We start from the raw sequence: 20,596 nt of genomic DNA, 5'->3' as shown, positions 1-20,596 counted from the left end.
ACATGTGTTTGTTTGCTTTTCTTTTAAAAAAAATTTTTTTTAATGTTTGTTTATTTTTGAGAGAGGGAGACAGAGCAAGCAAGGAAAGGGCAGAGAGAGAGGAAGACACAGAATTCAAAGCAGGCTCCAGGCTCCGAGCTGTCAACACAGAGCCTGATATGGGGCTTGAACTCATGAACTGTGAGACCATGACCTGGGCTGAAGTTGGATGCTCAACTTACTGAGCCACCAGGCATCCCCTGTTTGCTTTTCTAACTTGTTCTAAATAAACTGTAATTCTGATTTTCTCAGTTAGTAGCTGGATTACTTTAGGCACACTCCATAAGCTAGCGGAACCCCAGTTCCCTTCATTAGGAATCTAATAGTAATAAAACAGTAAGCAATAAACTCAGCCCTTTCTAAGTCCTAAGTAAAGGTTTGCCATTATGATCATTTTTGTAGGCTAGTAATAACTACTAGCTACAGTTGTCACATTATTAAGTCATTTAATCAACATCTGAGAACTCCTTAGGACACTGTTTTGTAAATATTAAAATTGCCTAGTGGGAGACCTGGTATGATTTTTTTCTAAGGTGTCCTTTTGGACATAGTCCACATCTATTTTAGATAATTTGCATACAAATTTAAAGATAAGATGCAGTATTCTATTTAATTGTTTATAGTCTATCCCAAGATGCCATTTTGTGATTGCATTTCAAAGTAGAATTAGGTAATTTTCTTTTTGTCTATTATTTTATGTAATTTTATTTTGTTTGGTGTTGCAGAAGAAATACTGCTTACCTTTTCCCCCCTCCCCTCACATTGTTCTTGGAACAAATTATAAGGATATAAAGAAATAAAAGTAGGCTCTAAGATCATGCCTTGTTGATTTAAACATGCTAACAACTTAAATTCCCATGAAATACAAAGGCATCACTTTAGAGAACAAATTATTCCTCAGCAAAATTAAGGTGAAGGTGGGAGCCATTAAATTGTACAAGCTTCTGGAAGAAGCATATTAACATTTCTGTGCAGATAATTTGATTCTTGTTTGTAATATGTGGTCTTTCACATGGTGCTTGTCTTTGGGCAAGTATCTTGGGAAATAACAAACACTAATATAGAAATTAAACATTTAAACTTTATTATACCTCAATTAAGTTGGAATTAGCTATTATGGAAAACCTAACTTTCTTAAGATTGCCTTTAAAATAGCAGCCGTGTATAAGGTATTAAGATTTGTTTCAAGAGAATAGAAATGTGTCAAAAACAAAACTACTGAAACCCAAGTGTTCAGGTGCCCAAGCTAGACCCCTGCAAATTGCCCCGGAGTCTCCCCCGTTTCAGCTAGTCAGCACCAGTCCTGAGGACCCGCTCTCTAGTGATTTCTTCTGACTTGAGCCTACGGTGTGCTTTGAGAAATCTGCCACCAGATTATCTCGGCTTGGTCTCCAGGAACCACCCAATAGTGACCATCACAAATTGCAGGGCCACGGAGCTGTTGGTGGTAAAATCTGTCGTGATCCTGTGGAAGACTGTGCAATCCGAGGAGCTGCCTCACTGCTTATTTTCTTACATCACAATTAAAAATGCTATCATGAAGATGGCAGCATAGGAGGATGCTGGGCTCACCGCATCCTGCTGATCGCTTAGATTCCACCCACATCTGCCTAAATTACCCAGAAAACCGCCAGAAGACTAGCAGAATGGACTCTCCGGAGCCAAGTGTAGACAAGAGGCCCACGGAGGTGGGTCTGCCTCCCTCCCAGTGCTACAGGGCCACTCCTGCAAGGGATCACCGACAGCAAAGCAAGCTAAGCCTGCCCCTCCTGCCCCTGTGCACCTTGCAGATCCACCCCAGCTAATACGCCAGATCCCCAGCACCACAAGCCTGGCAGTGTGCAAGTAGCCCAGACATGGGCCACACCACTCCACAGTGAGTCCTGCCCCTGGTAGAGGAGAAGGTAAGGTACACACCAGTCTGATGATGGCCCCAGCGGTGGGCTGGGGGCAGACATCGAGTCTGACTGCGGCCCTGCCCACCAACACAAGTTACTCTGGACAGTACAGGGGAAGTGCCCTGCAGTTTGGAGCCACCTGAGGGACTACCCAAAATGATGAAATGAAAGAACTCTCCTCAAAAGAAACTCCAGAAAGTACAACAGCTAACAAATTGATCAAAAACAATTCAAGCAATATAACGGAACCAGAATTTAGACTAATAGTCATAAAATTAATCGCTGGGCTTGAAAAAAGTATAGAGGACAGCAGAGAATCTATTGCTACAGAGATCAAGGGACTAAGGAATAGTCAGGAGGAGCTAAAAATGCTATAAATGAGGTGCAAAATAAAATGGAGGCGACCACAGTTCTGATTGAAGAGGCAGAGGAGAGAATAGGTGAATTAGAAGATAAAATTATGGAAAGAGAGGAAGCTGAGAAAAAGAGATAAAAAAAAATCCAGGAGTATGAGGGGAGAATTAGAGAACAAAGTGATGCAATCAAATGGAACAATATCCATATAATAGGAATTCCAGAAGAGGAAGAGAGAGAGAAAGGGGCTGAAGGTGTACTTGAACAAGTCATAGTTGAGAACTTCCCTGATCTGGGGAAGGAAAAAGGCATTGAAATCCAAGAGGCACAGAGAACTCCTTTCAGACGTAACTTGAATCGATCTTCTGCACAATATATCATAGTGAAACTGGCAAAATACAAGGATAAAGAGAAAATTCTGAAAGCAGCTAGGGTTAAACAGACTCTAACGTACAAAGGGAGACCCATAAGACTAGTGGCAGACCTATCAACTGAAACTTGGCAGGCCAGGAAGGAATGGCAGGAAATCTTCAGTGTGATGAACAGAAAAAATATGCAGCCAAGAATCCTTTATCCAGCAAGTTTGTCACTCAGAATAGAAGGAGAGATAAAGGTCTTCCCAAACAAACAAAAACTGAAGGAATTTATCACCACTAAACCAGCCCTACAAGAGATCCTAAGGGGGATCCTGTGAGACAAAGTACCAGAGACATCACTACAAGCATGAAACCTACAGACATCACAATGACTCTAAACTCATATCTTTCAATAATAACACTGAATGTAAGTGGACTAAATGCTCCAACCAAAAGACATAGGGTATCAGAATGGATAAAAAAACAAGACCCATCTGTTTGCCATCTACAAGAGACTCATTTTAGACCTGAGGACACCTTCAGATTGAAAGTGAGGGGATGGAGAACTATCTATCATGCTACTGGAAGTCAAAAGAAAGCTGGAGTAGCCATACTTATATCAGACAAACTAGACTTTAAAGGCTGTAACAAGAGATAGAGAAGGGCATTATATAATAATTACAGGGACTACCCATCAAGAAGAGCTAACAATCATAAATGTCTATGTGCCGAATACAGGAGCCCCCAAATATATAAAACAATCACAAACGTAAGCAACCTTATTGATAAGAATGTGGTAATTGCAGGGGACTTTAACACTCCACTTACAGAAATGGATAGATCATCTAGACACAGGATCAATAAAAAAACAAGGGCCCTGAATGATACATTGGTTCAGATGGACTTGACAGATATATTTAGAACTCTGCATCCCAAAGCAACAGAATATACTTTCTTCTCAAGTGCACATGGAACATTCTTGAAGATAGGTCACATACTGAGTCACAAAAGAGCTCTTTATAAAAGAATTGAGATCATACCATGCACACTTTCAGACCACAATGCTATGAAACTTGAAATCAACCACAGGAAAAAGTCTGGAAAACCTCCAAAAGCATGGAGGTTAAAGAACACCCTACTAAAGAATGAATGGGTCAACCAGGCAATTAGAGAAGAAGTTAAAAAATATATAGAAACAAATGAAAATGAAAATACAACAACCCAAATGCTTTGGGATGCAGTGAAGGCAGTCCTGAGAGGAAAATACATTGCAATCCAGGCCTATCTCAAGAACAAGAAAAATCCCAAATACAAAATCTAACAGCACCTAAATAGAAGCAGAGCAGAAAATACACCCTAAACCCAGCAGAAGAAGAGAAATAATAAAGATCAGAGCAGAAATAAACAATATAGAATCTAAAAAAAAAAAAACACTATGGAACAGATCAACGAAACCAAGAGTTGGTTTTTTGAAAAAATAAACAAAATTGATAAACCTCTAGCCAGGCTTCTCAAAAAGAAAAGGGAGATGACCCAAATAGATAAAATCATGAATGAAAATGGAATTATTACAACCAATCCCTCAGAGATACAAACAATTATCAGGGAATACTATGAAAAATTATATGCCAACAAACTGGACAACCTGGAAGAAATGGACAAATTCCTAAACACCCACACACTTCCAAAACTCAATCAGGAGGAAATAGAAAGCTTGAACAGACCCATAACGAGCGAAGAAATTGAATCAGTCATCAAAAATCTCCCAACAAATAAGAGTCCAGGACCAGATGGCTTCCCAGGGGAGTTCTACCAGATGTTTAAAGCAGAGATAATACCTATCCTTCTCAAGCTATTCCAAGAAATAGAAAGGGAAGGAAAACTTCCAGACTCATTCTATGAAGCCAGTATTACTTTGATTCCTAAACCAGACAGAGACCCAGTGAAAAAAGAGAGCTACAGGCCAATATCCCTGATGAATATAGATGCAAAAATTCTCAATAAGATACTAGCAAATCGAATTCAACAGCATATAAAAAGAATTATTCACCATGATCAAGTGGGATTCATTCCTGGGCTGCAGGGCTGGTTCAACATTGGCAAATCAATCAATGTGATACATCACATTAATAAAAGAGAAGATAAGAACCATATGATCCTGTCAATCGATGCAGAAAAGGCCTTTGACAAAATCCATCACCCTTTCTTTTTTTTTTTTTATTTATTTATTTTATTTTATTTATTTTTTTGGGACAGAGAGAGACAGAGCATGAACGGGGGAGGGGCAGAGAGAGAGGGAGACACAGAATCGGAAACAGGCTCCAGGCTCTGAGCCATCAGCCCAGAGCCTGACGCGGGGCTCGAACTCACGGACCGCGAGATCATGACCTGGCTGAAGTCGGACGCTTAACCGACTGCGCCACCCAGGCGCCCCCCAGCACCCTTTCTTAATAAAAACCCTTGAGAAAGTCGGGATAGAAGGAACCTACTTAAACATCGTAAAAGCCATTTATGAAAAGCCCACAGCTAATATCATCCTCAATGGGGAAAAACTGAGAGCTTTCCCCCTGAGATCAGGAACACGACAGGGATGTCCACTCTCACCGCTGTTGTTTAACATAGTGTTGGAAGTTCTAGCATCAGCAATCAGAAAACAAAAGGAAATCAAAGGCATCAAAATTGGCAAAGATGAAGTCAAGCTTTCCCTTTTTGCAGATGACATCATATTATACGTGGAAAACCTGATAGACTCCACCAAAAGTCTGCTAGAACTGATACATGAATTCAGCAAAGTCGCAGGATACAAAATCAATGTACAGAAAACAGTTGCATTCTTATACACTAATAATGAAGCAACAGAAAGACAAATAAGGAAACTGATCCCATTCGCAATTGCACCAAGAATCCTAAAATACCTAGGAATAAACCTAACCAAAGATGTAAAAGATCCGTATGCTGAAAACTATAGAAAGCTTATGAAGGAAATTGAAGAAGATCTAAAGAAATGGGAAAACATTCCGTGCCCATGGGTTGGAAGAATAAATATTGTCAAAATGTCAATACTACCCAAAGCTATCTACACATTCAATGCAATCCCAATCAAAATTGCACCAGCATTCTTCTCGAAACTAGAACAAGCAATCCTAAAATTCATATGGAACCACAAAGGGCCCCGAATAGCCAAAGGAATTTTGAAGAAGACGACCAAAGCAGGAGGCATCACAATCCCAGACTTTAGCCTCTACTACAAAGCTGTCATCATCAAGACAGCATGGTATTGGCACAAAAACAGACACATAGACCAGTGGAATAGAATAGAGACTCCAGAATTGGACCCACAAACGTATGGCCAACTAATCTTTGACAAAGCAGGAAAGAACATCCAATGGAAAAAAGACAGTCTCTTTAAAAAATGGTGCTGGGAGAACTGGACAGCAACATGCAAAAGGTTGAAACTAGACCACTTTCTCACACCATTCCCAAAAATAAACTCAAAATGGATAAAGGACCTGAATGTGAGACAGGAAACCATCAAAACCCTAGAGGAGAAAGCAGGAAAAAACCTCTCTGACCTCAGCCACAGCAGTCTCTTACTCGACACATCCTCAAAGGCAAGGGAATTAAAAGCAAAAATGAACTATTGGGACCTCATAAAGATAGAAGCTTCTGCATTGCAAAGGAAACAACAAAACCAACAGGCAACCAACGGAATGGGAAAAGATATTTGCAAATGACATATCGGACAAAGGGCTAGTGTCCAAAATCTATGAAGAACTCACCAACTCCACACCCGAAAAGCAAATAATCCAGTGAAGAAATGGGCAGAAAACACGAATAGACACTTCTCTAACGAAGACATCCAGATGGTCAAGAGGCACTTGAAAAGATGCTCAACGTCGCTCCTCATCAGGGAAATACAAATCAAAACCACACTCAGATACCACCTCATGCCAGTCAGAGTGGCCAAAATGAACAAATCAGGAGACTATAGAGGCTTGAAAGGATGTGGAGAAACGGGAACCCTCTTGCACTGTTGGTGGGAATGCAAACCTGTGCAGCCACTCTGGAAAACAGTGTGGAGGTTCCTCAAAAAATAGATCTACCCTATGACCCAGCAATAGCACTGCTAGGAATTTACCCTAGGGATACAGGAGTGCTGATGCATAGGGGCACTTGTACCCCAATGTTTATAGCAGCACTTTTAACAATAGCCAAATTATGGAAAGAGCCTAAATGTCCATCAACTGACGAATGGATAAAGAAATTGTGGTTTATATACAGAATGGAATACTACGTGGCAATGAGAAAGAATGAAATATGCCCTTTTGTAGCAACATGGATGGAATTGGAGAGTGTCATGCTAAGTGAAATAAGTCATACAGAGAAAGACAGATACCATATGTTTTCACTCTTATGTGGATCCTGAGAAACTTAACAGAAGGCCATGGGGGAGGGGAAGGAAAAAAAAAGTTAGGGAGCCAAACCATAAGAGACTCTTAAAAGCTGAGAATAATCTGAGGGTTGGTGGGAGGTGGGAGGGAGGGGAGGGTGGGTGATGGGCATTGATTGAGGAGGGCACCTGTTGGGATGAGCACTGGGTGTTGTATGGAAACCAATTTGACAATAAATTTCATAGAAAAAAAAATAATCATATTATGAAAAAAACCTAATCACTCAACACATTTGAGTGCCTACTCATTGTAAGCACTGAGACATTTAGAGATTTAAACAAAAAAATGGAAAAAAAGGTAAATACAATACCTTTCTTCCTGGAACCTACATTATTTTCTGATTTTGAAAAATTACTGTGTTGGGGCAAATGAGTGGCTCAGTCAGTTAAGCATCCGACTTCGGCTCAGATCATGGTCCCATGGTTTGCGAGTTCAAGCCCCACATCAGGCTCTCTGGTGTCAGCACAGAGCCTGCTTTGGATCCTCTGTCTCCCTCTCTCTCTGTCCCTCCCCTGCATGCTCTCTCTCTCCCTGAAAAATAAATAAGCATTAAAAAAATAAAATAAGAATCACTGTGTTGATTTTCGGAGTTTCAAAATAATAATGTTAACATTTTAGGATTATCTCATAAATTCATAGGATTGCAGCATTCTTAAAATGAGACTAAATATCAGTGACCTTCTAAAGTAATTAATCTTTTGTGTGATATTTTCTAAAGTGATGGTTCTTGAAATTCACTTTCTAAACCATTTTTTATTTGGCAGTCCTCAGTAAGTGACTATATATTTGGAGTGAAGTCTCCTTCTTGAGAGGTGGGCCCTGGACCTATGGACCTTGTTTTAAGTCCCAGGACAAGTTTAGGAGCTGGGGGACCTTGAGAAGGTTACTTAACTTACCAAAACCAGTTTTTTTCTAATTTGTAAAAGGTAGGGTAGGGGGCAGGGATCGTAATTCCTTCATAGTACTAACCACATAACATTGATACAAAAATTAAATCAATTGGTGTGTATAAAGCATCTGATAAATTTTAGCTGCTGTTTATACAGTGATTATTACTTGATTATTGTAAATTTTTTTGTATTTTATGGGAAAAATGCTACATCAAAGAGAAATACTCAGAATCCTCTGTTTAAATTTGTTAAAGTAAGAAATATAAGTTTACATCCTCCACTCTTTCTTCTTACGTCTCCCCTTCCTCCCAACCCCCACTCCAGTGTAATCACTGCTAATAGTCCAGTGTGTTCTTCCCCACGTTTCCCATGCTTATGTAGCAGAGCTGTTTGATCTTGAACTCTTAGAGAAGCAGAATTGGGTCTAGGAGTTTGCCTGAAGGAGGGATTGTGAAGGCTATGTCTTGTCCAGTGACAGTGGTTCAGGAGCACAAGCAAATAACTAGATGCAACAAATTCTACTTGTGTATTCAGGCTGTGGGAGAAGAAGAAGGTCCTTTTACTAGGTTTAATTCTTGATTGGGTAAGGAAATACAGCCTCGTTTTGAGTCTCCCATGATGATAAATCTTCAGAGCTAGTTAAATGTGGCGGTGAGCATTGTCACCAGCTTGCAGTTGGTTTCTCACACTGTGTTCTCTTGCCCTATGTCTTTGTACTCTGCCTAAGTACCCTGACTGATACACTGTTCCACTGTCTTCACCTCAGTCTTGATCATCCTATAAGACTCACCTCCTCCAGGACTAAACGCCCCAACGGTTGGCTTCCATAGTAGTAGTAGTAACCTGTACCTATAGACCTCTCTCTTAAGAAAGTACTGTTTGTGTCTCTTTTTCAAATTTCAACCATAACTTCAATAGGGTGGTGAACATATATTAACCATTTGTGTATTCTTAGCACCTAACATGGTGACTGGCATAAATTAACATCAGTATATGTTTATTGATCTGAATGAGCTAGCTGTTGGGCAAATTAGCTATTTTTTTTTTTTTTGAAATCCTGGTGTTTACTCCAAATAGGGGACAATGAAGTTAATTCAGTTATGAAATTGGCTTCATTTGAATTTCGTTCCAATGTAGAATAAATAAACTTGTCCTTCAGAGGAATCCTACTTTTTATGTTTGAAAGAAAAATAAAATTCTTAACCCTAAGATTCAAGTCTGTCTTCTCTTCCTATCTTCACACTTCACAAATTCTTAGCAAATTTTCCTCATAGCTTTCCTCATAGAAAAAGTAGAGGTCTTTAAGCATGAATGTATGTATCCCAGATTCCTTTGTGCATCATTCACATTTATACCTACTTTCTTCTGACCTGAGATGAAAAATTAACTCCTTTTATTATAATAGTAACCCTTCATCTGTGTTCTTTTTTTCCTTTTTTTTTTCAGGTTTTTAAAATGTTTTATTTATTTTTGAGAGAGAGAGAGAGAGGGAGGGAGGGGGAGAGAGAGAGAGAGAGAGAGAACGAGCGAGCATGCGTGCATGCAAGCATGGGAGGGGCAGAGAGAGGGAAACACAGAATCCAAAGAGAGCTCTGGGCTCTGAGCTGTCAGCAGAGTCCAATCTGGGGCTTGAACCCACGGACTATAACCTGACCTGAGCCGAAGTTGTTTAACTGACTGAGCTACCCAGGTGCCCCCTTTCATCTGTGTTCTTAATCCTATTCCTTGTTGTTTGTTTCTTTTTCTTCCTTCCTTCCTTCCTTCCTTCCTTCCTTCCTTCCTTCCTTCCTTTCTTTCTTTCTTTCTTTCTTTCTTTCTTTCTTTCTTTCATTTTTGAGAGAAAAAGCATGCATGTGTGTGCCGTAGTGGGGGAGAGAGAGAGAATCTTAAGCAGGCTCCAGCGTGGAGCCCAACGGGGCCTTGATCTCACAACCATGAGATCCTGACCTGAGCCGAAATCAAGAGTCAAGCATTTAACTGACTGAGCCACCCAGGCACTTCTGTTTCTTCTTGTTTCTTCAAAACCTCAACCACCTTTCCTACTCTGTGTTCTATCTTCTACCTTGCCTTTTCCATAGACTGCTTCCCAACAGCCCGTGTTCATGTCCAATTCTCTCATCCTTTGTCCTTTGACTTACCTTTCATTGCAGTGGCTACTTTTACCCCTTATTCCTTTCAGAGGCTAAACGTGACACGCTCTACTTCTTCAACCTTCAGGCATTCTTAGGTTCATGGAGGTCTTACTTTCTAATTCACACTCCCCAGCAACAATTTTACACCATCAGCCTTTTCCATAGTCAACAGACATCGTAATAAATAAATGCTGCAGGAATGGCCCCTTTGCAGCTTCTTTTACTATGATGACTCCCTTTTTGAACTTTCCTTCTCCCTAGATTTCTGGATATCGTTTTCTCTTGGGTCTCCTTCCACTTCTCTATCACCTTGACGTCTCTTTTCCTGAGGAATCTCATGTCCTTACCTGGTGTCTGACATAGGTGTCTGTGTACCTAGGACTTCCAAACTCACATCTGGAAATTCAGATCAGAACCCTCAAATTGCTGCACATCTTCAATTTATATCCCACTTCAGATAAAACCTTTCCAGTCTGAGTTTTTATTATCTGCCCTCTCATGTGACCAGTTGCTTCTAAAATTTGACATGTGGCGAAAGGCACCATTCCTCATCCCATCAGGCAAGTTAGAAACCATAATGTCATCTTCTATAACTTCTTTACATGTAGTAAGTCATGAAATATGGTGTACTAAGTCGTAAAACATGTACTAAGTAGAAAAACCCAAACATGTCTTGATTTAATCTTGTATTTATCTCTGTTGCTATTGCCTTAATTTTGATCATCTTCATTCTTCTCCTGAATTATTTCAATAACTTTACATTCTTGTTTTGTTTTGTTTTGTTTTGTTTTGTTTTTTGGCCATTCCTACTCCAAATTAGCCTGACACCCAAAATCCATCCATTACTCTGTCACAGGAGTTAGCAAGTAGAGATAGTATCAAATCCTTCTTCTGGTGAACCTTGTGACTCCCCATTTTCTATGGAATGAAATCACTACTCTTAGAGTTGTAGGACTGAACCTTTGAAATATGACCCATGCCTGTGTTTTCGATCTTCTCTGTTCCTTCCTTCCATGAAGAGTGAACTGGTGTATACAAACAGTAGGAAAAAAGGATGGTACAAACCATTGATTCGCCTTTCTCCTTAACACTAACCAACTCTTTAGGTAATTGAGGATTTCCTTTAGTTGGATTCAACCTGGTGCATTAGGTATTTGGGGAAAAAGCATCCTGAAAACGTACTTCTTAGGTATCCTTTTAAGCTAAATATTTCTTGAGATAACGGATATAATTCCCTATAGCAGAAAGTGTACAAGCATTGTCCTAAGGTAGCATTTCTATTTGATCTGATGCATAATTTAGAATATAGCTATCGCTCAGGCTCCTTTGACAATGAATTTGAATATTTAGCTCTATGAATGTAATTGAAGAGAAATCTTTACTTTGGAAATAAGTGTATTTTTGTGACAATTACCAGTTGCATTGGTAGGCAATGGAGGAATGAGACAGACCTTCCTAATATTTGTTGATAGCATTGTATATGAAATGCTGCTGAACTAGTCAATATGATGTTCTTTGATACAGATTTCCTCATTCTACTCTAAGGAAAATGCTTTGTGAAGCGTCATTCATGCTGGTTAGTATGAAAAGGCATGAGAAAAACTTTAACATAAAGCAGGGTATTTAAGGCAGACAATCTCAAATGATGTCTCTTTCTTTTAAAATGAATATATAAATGAGAAAACTACACTTTTGAAAAGACTTAAAATTTGCCATTCTTCTTTCTAATGATCAGCTACAGCAGACTCATGACTGTTTATCAGTATTTCTATTAAGTGATAGAGGCGTTAATAGCAGTATAATGATTTTTAAAACGCTGAGTATTTTATTTATTTCATTTTATTTTTTATTTCATTGCCTTGATGTTTTCTTTCATTATTCACCCTATCCAAAGGATGGGAAGCTCCTTGAAAGTAGATGGTATGTCTTGTGCACTTGTGAGTTCTTGATACCTGACCACAGGGCAGCACACAGTAATTGCCTTATGCATGAATAAACTTATCAAACGTTAGTTTTATTCCAGAATTACTCTCAAGCAGCTTAATAGTTCAAAAATCTCAAGGACTGAAGAGCTGAAAAATGTGTTTTAGTAACTAAATAACTAAATTTTCAGGTGAAGCAAATTCTGGAATTTAGGTTTTCTCTGGCTTCCGTTTTAGCATTTAATGGATTAAAATTCACCCCAAATGCTTAAAACATGCCTCAAATTATACACAAAACCTAAAAAATAAGATTATCTGTGTTTCTGTCTTAATATTCTCTTTAAACTTCCCCTCCTCCCCCAATGTTAGGAAAGAGAAAAAATATGTCGACCAATGCTGGAAAGACGTTGCTGTTGGGGACTTCATTCGCCTTTCCTGTAATGAGGTTATTCCTGCAGACATGGTCTTACTCTTTTCCACCGATCCAGATGGAATCTGTCACATTGAGACTTCAGGTCTCGATGGAGAGAGCAATTTAAAACAGAGGCAGGTGGTTCGGGGATATGCAGAGCAGGTAAATACTGTGTTCTCACTTGGTGACTTATTAACATTTTTCCTTTCAGAAGATGACCGAGCTCATTTTTCACAGAGACAGAAAATGAGATTTTTAAATTTATTATTACCATTACAAAATAGAAGCCCAGAGGGCTTCATCCATTTCCAGATATCCCTGGAAGTGTTTTATAGATAATAGGCTGTAATGACTTTGAAGTTCACACATTTTAGTCTGGCAATCCTATATTTTTTGGAACTGAATTAAAGGAAACTAACAGAATTATTTTGCAATTTGGAAAATTATTTTGCAATGGAAACGATCACCTTCTGTTCCTACAATGTATAATTGCACACATACCCAGACCTTTTGAGACTTGTGTTTTTTCTCATGCCACAGGGCTTCTAGACTCTTCACCACACTGTGGCGAGGGAAACAAGAATTGTGAAGTTCTGTGAACATGAGTTTGAATGAATTCTAGCTCTCCTATTACATTATTGTGTGGCCTTGGGCAAGTCACTTATTTTCTGCCTCAGTTTATCTTAAAATAGAAATGATGATGCCTGTCTCATAGCATTGCTGTGAGATGTAAATGAAGTAATGTATGTAAAAAGATCATGTACATTGCTTAAATATTCGTTTCCCTTCCCCGTCTCTGGAAGCACTTGAGATGAAGGTTTTAAAAATTTAATAGTCTTTTTAAAACTGAACCATTAAGTCAGGTAACTGACTTAAACTGAACCATTAAGTTCGTAAACTAAAAAGTGTTTTTAGCCAAATAAATGCCCTGATCTTTAGTAAGTTTCATGATATGGTGTAACATTGGGCCGTCTTTCTATCTATGGATTTAATTTAGATCCTGTGATTGATAAGCCTCTCAGCTTCTCATTGTCACTTTTGTGAACATTTATATTACAAAGACGTTTGTAAAAATCTTGTACCACTTGAGATTCCGTTATATACTACTAAGTACCTATTCTGAAGGTAACACCAGTTGATTAATCAGTACACTTTGGGATCAATTAAGGGTGAGTGCTCTGGAATCCCATGACCTAGATTATAATCCTGTTTCTAAACACCTCCTTGTGTGGAGACCTAGAGCAAATTACTGATCTTCTCTCTGTGTCTCTTTCTTTATCTGTTAATTAGACCTAATTATAGCACCTACCTCATATTAAGAAATTAATATGTTTAAAGTACATAATAGAGATTCTACTACATCAAAAGAACTAAAAAATTAATGATTAGCAAATCAAATCATCTAATTATATAACTCATTTTCCATATGTTTTGCTGTGATACGTTAATACTTGATGAGATATATCAATGATAGTTTTTTTACTAGGCAAACATTCATATGAAAACAAGGACATGAGATAAGGTTCCCATGGCTTATTCTTAGTGAATCCATGCCTGTGTTCTATAAAAACATTTTGTTTATTTGCTCACGGGTTTCATAAAGCATACTAAAATTACCATTTAATCCATTAGAGAATTTTGTAAATGCTGACGTCCAGCTTATTTTTAAATTTTTAAAGAAAATTTGCTGGGATAAATGCATAATGTGCTCAGAGTGTTCGCATACACATTTAATCTCTGAAAATCCCTACATGATAAAAGAATAACAGCAAAGTATTTTCAGCTTTTCAGTGATTTCTGCATAAAGGAGTGTCTGCTGTATGAATAGAAGGTCTTCTCTGCAGAGAGTCCTGCATGGATTCTAGTGTATGAATAAGACCTATAGATGTTTGTTAATGCTCCAGGACCATCCCCATCCCACATATTCATTTATTATTATGCCTCTACTGTTCTTCATTTTCTTTATTTGGGCAATTTGTGACCTAAATTTGGTAGCAAGAATGCATTAGTTTTATCTTAAGAGTTGGTGAAAGGATAAACACTTAAATATCAAGGGTTTAACTTTGAATTTTTCTTGTGTCATGATTTTAAAATCTGTAGATATGTGTGTGTGTGTGTGTGTATATATATGTATATATATATTTTTGGTTTGTTTTTAGGACTCTGAAGTTGATCCAGAGAAATTCTCCAGTAAGATAGAATGTGAAAGTCCAAACACTGACCTCAACAGATTCCGAGGCTACCTGTGAGTGATACATGACTTAACCTTCATTGGTATGAGTAGAATTATGTGTTGCAATTATATTTAATGCAGTATTTTTGTGTATGTATATCCAAGTTAAATCACCAAAGGCCATGTGTTTAGCCACCTATTAATTTGTCTTTATTTTAATAATCTGGTAAATATTATTAACTGGGTGTTGTATGAAAGCCAATTTGACAATAAATTATATTTAAAAAATAATAAAAAAAATAAAAACCACAACAAAAGCTTGTTCTTAAAATAATCACAAAATCTCGGTCAGTGGTGTAAGAATGTTTTACATGAGCTCTGTATTAAGCTTAAGACATGTTGTTTGGAAGGAGGGGCCTTCACAGAACTGGCAACCTAGGTAACATGATAGGATAGTGTCCTCCTGCAGAATTAGAGTATCAAGTGGATGTTTCTGGTTGGCAAAAGGTAGCCAAGGAATTGAAATGTGTAAGAAAAAGTATGGAAAGTCACAACAGTGTTCATTCTGGAGCCCTCGAGGCATCTATATCCCTTTTGCAAGCGCAGCTAGAATTTGGTGTCTTACCTAATTTCAGCCACTTAAGTGCTTTATGCCTTGAACCAAGTTATTTACTCTTTTTGATCCTCAGTTCCCTGATTTTTAAGAGGAGAGGAGACAATCAGATCTACTTCATAGTAGTGATCTTATGAGAGAATGGTAAAGAAAATTTCCAACTCATTTTGGAGACCAGGATTATCCTGATACCATAAACATACAAAGACACTTATGGAAAGATCAGTGTCCTGCATGAACACAGATGCAAAATTATGGCAAATCAAATCCAACGATATATAAGAAGGATAATATATCATGACCCAGTGGGACCTATCCCAAAAATGCAGGTTGGTTTAATATTAGAAAAGCAGAGTGCTTGAGTGGCTCAGTCGGTTGAGTGTCCAACTCTTGATTTCAGCTCAGGTCATGATCCCAGGGTTGTGGGATTGAGCCCTGCGTCAGGCTCCACCCTGAGTGTGGAGCCTGTGTAAGATTTTCCCTCTCTTCCCCTCTTCCCCTGTCCCTTATTCGCATTCATTCTCTCTCTCTCTCTCTCTCTCTCTCTCTCTCTCAAAAAAAAAAAACAAACAAAAAAAACTTAACATTACAAAGTCAAATGATGTAATCCACCATATTAACAAGCCCCAATTAACAAATTAAAAAAGAAAAACCCAAGTGATCATCTCATGAATGTAGACAAAGCATTTGACAAAATCTAACTTCTGTTCTTGCAAACTGGAACTAGAAAGGAACTCTCTCAACCCGGTACTGGCATATATGAAGAACCTACAGTTAGAATCATACTTAATGGTGCAAGACTAAATGCTTTTAAATGTTTTTTCCCTAAGATCAGGAACAAGACAAGGATATTTACTCTCACCACTTTTATTCAAGATTTCACTAGAGATTCTAGATTAGTGTAGTCAGGCAAGAAAAGGAAATAAAAGATTTCAACTAAAAAAGAAGTAAAACTGTTTATTATTCATAGATGGCTTGATGCTCTTTGTGGAAAACCTGATAAAATCTATAAGAATTTAACAATTGGGCTTAACAATGTTGTAGGAAACAGATCAATATACAGAAATCCATTGTATTTCTATATACTAGCAATGAGCAATCAGATATTGAAATTTTTCAAAATACAACTTATGATAGCATCAGAAAAAATGAAATACCTGAGGCTAATCCTGACAAAAGTTGTGAAACACCTGCACACTCAAAACCATTGAACACTGCGGAAAGAAATGAAAGACCTAAATAAATGGAGCAATGTATGCTGTTCGTGGGTTGAAAGACTCAGTATTGTTATGATTCAGTTTTTTTTCCAAATCGATCTGTAGATTCAATGTAATCCTAATCAAAATCCCAGCATGTTTCTTTTTAAAGAAATTGGCACGTTTATTTTAATTTTTTTTCCAAATCGATCTGTAGATTCAATGTAATCCTAATCAAAATCCCAGCATGGTTTTGTTATTTTTTCTTAAAGAAATTGACAAGTTTATTCTAAAATTTATATGGGGTTGCGAAGAACCTATATTTCCTTAAAACAGCACTGAAACAGAACAGAGTGGGAGAGCCAACACCACCTGATTTCAAGACTTCTAGAAAAGTACAGTAATCAAATTAGCATCATTTTGGCATAAAGATAGACCAGCAGATCAGAAAAGATTAAAAGGTTATAGAATCCAGAAATTGTGACCCACACATTTATGGACGATTGGTTTTTGTTGTCCATAAATGTGCCTTTGACAAAGGTACACACAAGCAATTTAGTGAAGCAAGGTTTTTCTTTTCAACAAATGATGCTAAAACGATTGGATATCCATATTGTAAAAAATAAACTTCAAGCCATACCTCTCACTGTTTAAAAAACTGAACTAAAAATGGCTTCTATAGTTTAATGTAAACCTAAGATTTGAAACTCCTTAAACATGGAGGAAACATAACAGAAATCTTTGCTATCTTCAGTTAGGCAAAGACTTCTCAGAACACCCCAAGCACAATAAAAGGACAAAAACAAATACATAAAAGAACTTCAGAATCAAAATTAAAACCTTTTTCTCTTCAATGACACTATTAAGTGAATGAAAAGATAAGTAACAGATTGGAAGAAAATATTCTCAATGCGTGTAACTGATGTGTTCAGATTATACAAAGACATCTTAAAACCTGGTAATAAGGGGCGCCTGGGTGGCTCAGTTGGTTAAGTGTCCACCTTCAGCTCAGGTCATGATCTCATGGTTGCTAAGTTCAAGCCTTACATCCTCTGTCTGCTGTCAGTGCAGAGCCCACTTTGGATCCTCTATTTCCCTTTCTCTCTGCCCCTACCCTCTCGCGAGCATGTGTGCATGCTCTCTCTCTCCCTCAAAAATAAATAAACATTAAAAAAAAAAACCCTCAGTAATAAGAAAACAAACAATAAGTTTTAAAATAGTCCAAGAAATTTGAACAGACACTTCACCAAAAAAACGTATATAGGTGATAAATAACTGTGTAGAAAGATACAAATTAAAACCACAGAGCTACAACTACTAACAGTTCAAAAGACCCAACTATACCCAGTGCTGGTGAGTAAGTAGGAGAACTGGAGTGCCCACTTACTGCTTGTGGGAATATAAAGCAATACAGCCACTTTAAAAAACAACTTGGAAGTTTCTTAAAAAGTTAAACATATGCCCACTGTATGATCTGGGTGTTCCACTCCTAGGTAGTTACCCACAAGAAAATAAAACATTTCTCGGTAGAGTAGTCTGTACACAAATATTCATAGCAGCTTTGTTTGTAATAGTCCAAAACTGGAAACAAGCCAAATACCATCAACAAGAGCATGGATGAACAAATTGTATATCCATACAGTGTATGGAATTCATTGCAGGGGGAATTCAGCAAAAGGAATTCATTCACTGGTGCTACATGCTAAAATATGGATGCATCTCTGAATGTCACGTTCAGTGAAACAAGCCAGGCAGGAAAGAATATATACTCTATGGTTTGATTTATATAATTTCTTGAAAATAAACCTAATTTAAAGCAATAGAAAGCAGATAAGTGAGTGCCTTAACTAAATTTCTGGAACTGGACTCCTAGTCTACCTTGTCAGCCTCTCTCTTCATCCCCCTTGGACATATTTTTTTTTTTTCTTAATAGACACATTGGAACATCGTTTGCTGTTGTGAGTACTCAGTCTTGCCCTAGAACCCTTACCTACTTCTAAGGCCCCACTAGCCTCTTGGTTGTCCTAATTATCACTTGCCTCTGGATTCTCTGATGCCACGTTCACCTGCTCTTTGGTTTTTCCATTCGTGATGAGCTCCTCTGATGTCTGTCTGCTTCAACTGTGCTGCCTTACTTTCTGATTAGTCTGACCTGACCACTGGAATTGCCTTTCTCTTGGAATCTGCAACTAAAGATGCTCTCTGCTTCTTTTCCCTCCCTCAGATTCTGTCTTCCTCAGTAATTAGATTTTCCTGGGTCTGCTCTGTTGAAGCTTCTATTAAGCTGGCTTCAGCAACTTGCAAGGAAGCATTGAATGATAGAGTCAGCCCAGGTAGATAGAGTGATTTTTCTGTGGAATTATTTTTATCCACTAAGCTAACTCCTTATCCTTTACCTGCTTTGTGGTCTGTTTTCTAAAATCAACAAAAATTGAGATGCTCAGGCTCACTTTCTATATGGTGCCTTCTCTGATCTTACTCTCAGGTAGAACTTTCTCCCTATTTGTGTCCACAGTGCATGTTGAATATCAAGTTTCTATTATAATATCTATAATTATTACACTTACATATTTCTGTATCAGTCACTTCCCCTTAGACCACAGGAGGCAAGACTATGTGTGTTTTTCTATTCCCAGCATCTGAGTGGGAATGCTGGGCCTGTAATAGATGTTGCCTAGTGATTTCAGGGGATGAGAGCTCTATGTGGACAGTCAGTGCTTCATATAGAGTCCAGAGATCTCACATCATAAGTGCCAAATATCATATACCTGTCAAGTGCAGGACCTGTTTAATGTTTGGGCAGATGCTATTATGACAGAAGTTAGGCTTTGATCTAATGATAGTAACCTAGAGTGATGTAATGGTGAAAAATAAGGATCTGGTGGGGGGGGGTAGGAATTTTAAATCTTACTGAGGAACTTTGGAAATGGTTTCTATGTTGAATCTGTTCCTATAAAGGCTCTAGGGATAATGAATGTTATATTGATGAGGATTGTGTGGGGCTTACCTGGGAACACTACATAGAAATGTTACCGTTGAACTTAAATTCTTCATCTGCAGGGGTGCTTGGGTGTCTCAGTTGGTTAAGCATCTGACTTCTGTTCAGGTCATGATCTCGCCGTTTGTGAGTTCGAGCCCTGCATTGGGCTCTGTGCTAACTGCTCAGAGCCTGAAAACTGCTTTGGATTCTGTGTCTCCTCCTGTCTCTGTCCCTCCCATGCTCATGCTCTGTCTCTCTCTGTCTCTCAATAATAAAATAAACGTTAAAAAAATTTTTTTATATAAAAAATTTTTCATCTGCAAAACCAGGAAGCAGAATTAAATTAAACCCAAGGACACTACACTATAGTTGTCTCTTTGTACCTAAAACCACATATGTGAAAGCATATAAACATAGATCTCCTAGAATAAGGTGTTTGCAAATTATAGGAGTGAAATGACACATCTGTTTCTTTCTCCTTTGTGGTATCCTTCTTTGAAGAGTTTTCCTTGGTAATTGCAGGTAGCAAGGATACCAGATGACAATTACAGTTCTCCTATATTTAAGAAAAAAGAAACAACTTATCAACTGAAGTATATTGCTTAGAAAGCAACCTAATTTTAATGCTGAAGTTAAGAGGGCATTTTCAAAATGGGTGAAATACATTACTTTTGCTTATTTAAAAAAAAAAAAAGTCCAATTATTTTGCTCTTTATTTTTGCCACTGTTGTAACTTGATCAAGTAATTGCTTTGATAACTTTTAAACCATTTATTACAGAAACTTTCCAACAGGCAAAAGCAAAAAGAAAAATATAATGAACACTCATGGGCTCTCACCCAGATTTAACTATTTCATAATTTTGCAGTTTTGTCCCTCCTCCCCCCACCCCCGCGCCGGCCGCATCACAGTTTACCACATTTACCAGGCTGCATCCTTGTGGTGGTAGTGAACATTGTTTTCTGGCCATCTGATTTCCTGTAAACTGTCCAGGCACACTTTCAAATCTGATGAAGGACATAGTTTCTTTTTCTACAAAATGATACACACACACACACACACACACACACACACACACACACGTACATGCAGGAAATATTGCATACAATTTCAAAGGCTTCATGGATCTCTTGATCTCCACCCCAGGTGGATTTGCTGTTAGAGACGCTTGATTAGGTACC

The 20,596-nt window shown here is 38.1% G+C and overlaps 1 protein-coding gene across 5 annotated transcripts in view; it reads left to right on the top strand.

The window, feature by feature from the left end:
- The window catches only part of ATP10D (ATPase phospholipid transporting 10D (putative)), a 109,010-nt gene that overhangs the window by 34,050 nt on the left and 54,364 nt on the right, over positions 1–20,596 (top strand). For all 5 annotated transcript variants that reach the window (XM_045474158.1, XM_045474156.1, XM_045474155.1 and 2 more), the window contains 2 exons: positions 12,412–12,616; positions 14,614–14,699. In XM_045474158.1, the coding sequence (XP_045330114.1) occupies positions 12,412–12,616; positions 14,614–14,699 (291 nt within the window). The remainder of the gene's footprint in view (positions 1–12,411; positions 12,617–14,613; positions 14,700–20,596) is intronic.

This window comes from Leopardus geoffroyi, chromosome B1, assembly GCF_018350155.1.
Source record: "Leopardus geoffroyi isolate Oge1 chromosome B1, O.geoffroyi_Oge1_pat1.0, whole genome shotgun sequence".
NCBI lineage: Eukaryota > Metazoa > Chordata > Mammalia > Carnivora > Felidae > Leopardus > Leopardus geoffroyi.
The sequence above is the reverse complement of the archived record's forward strand: the minus strand, read 5'-3'. Positions and strand labels throughout refer to the sequence as shown.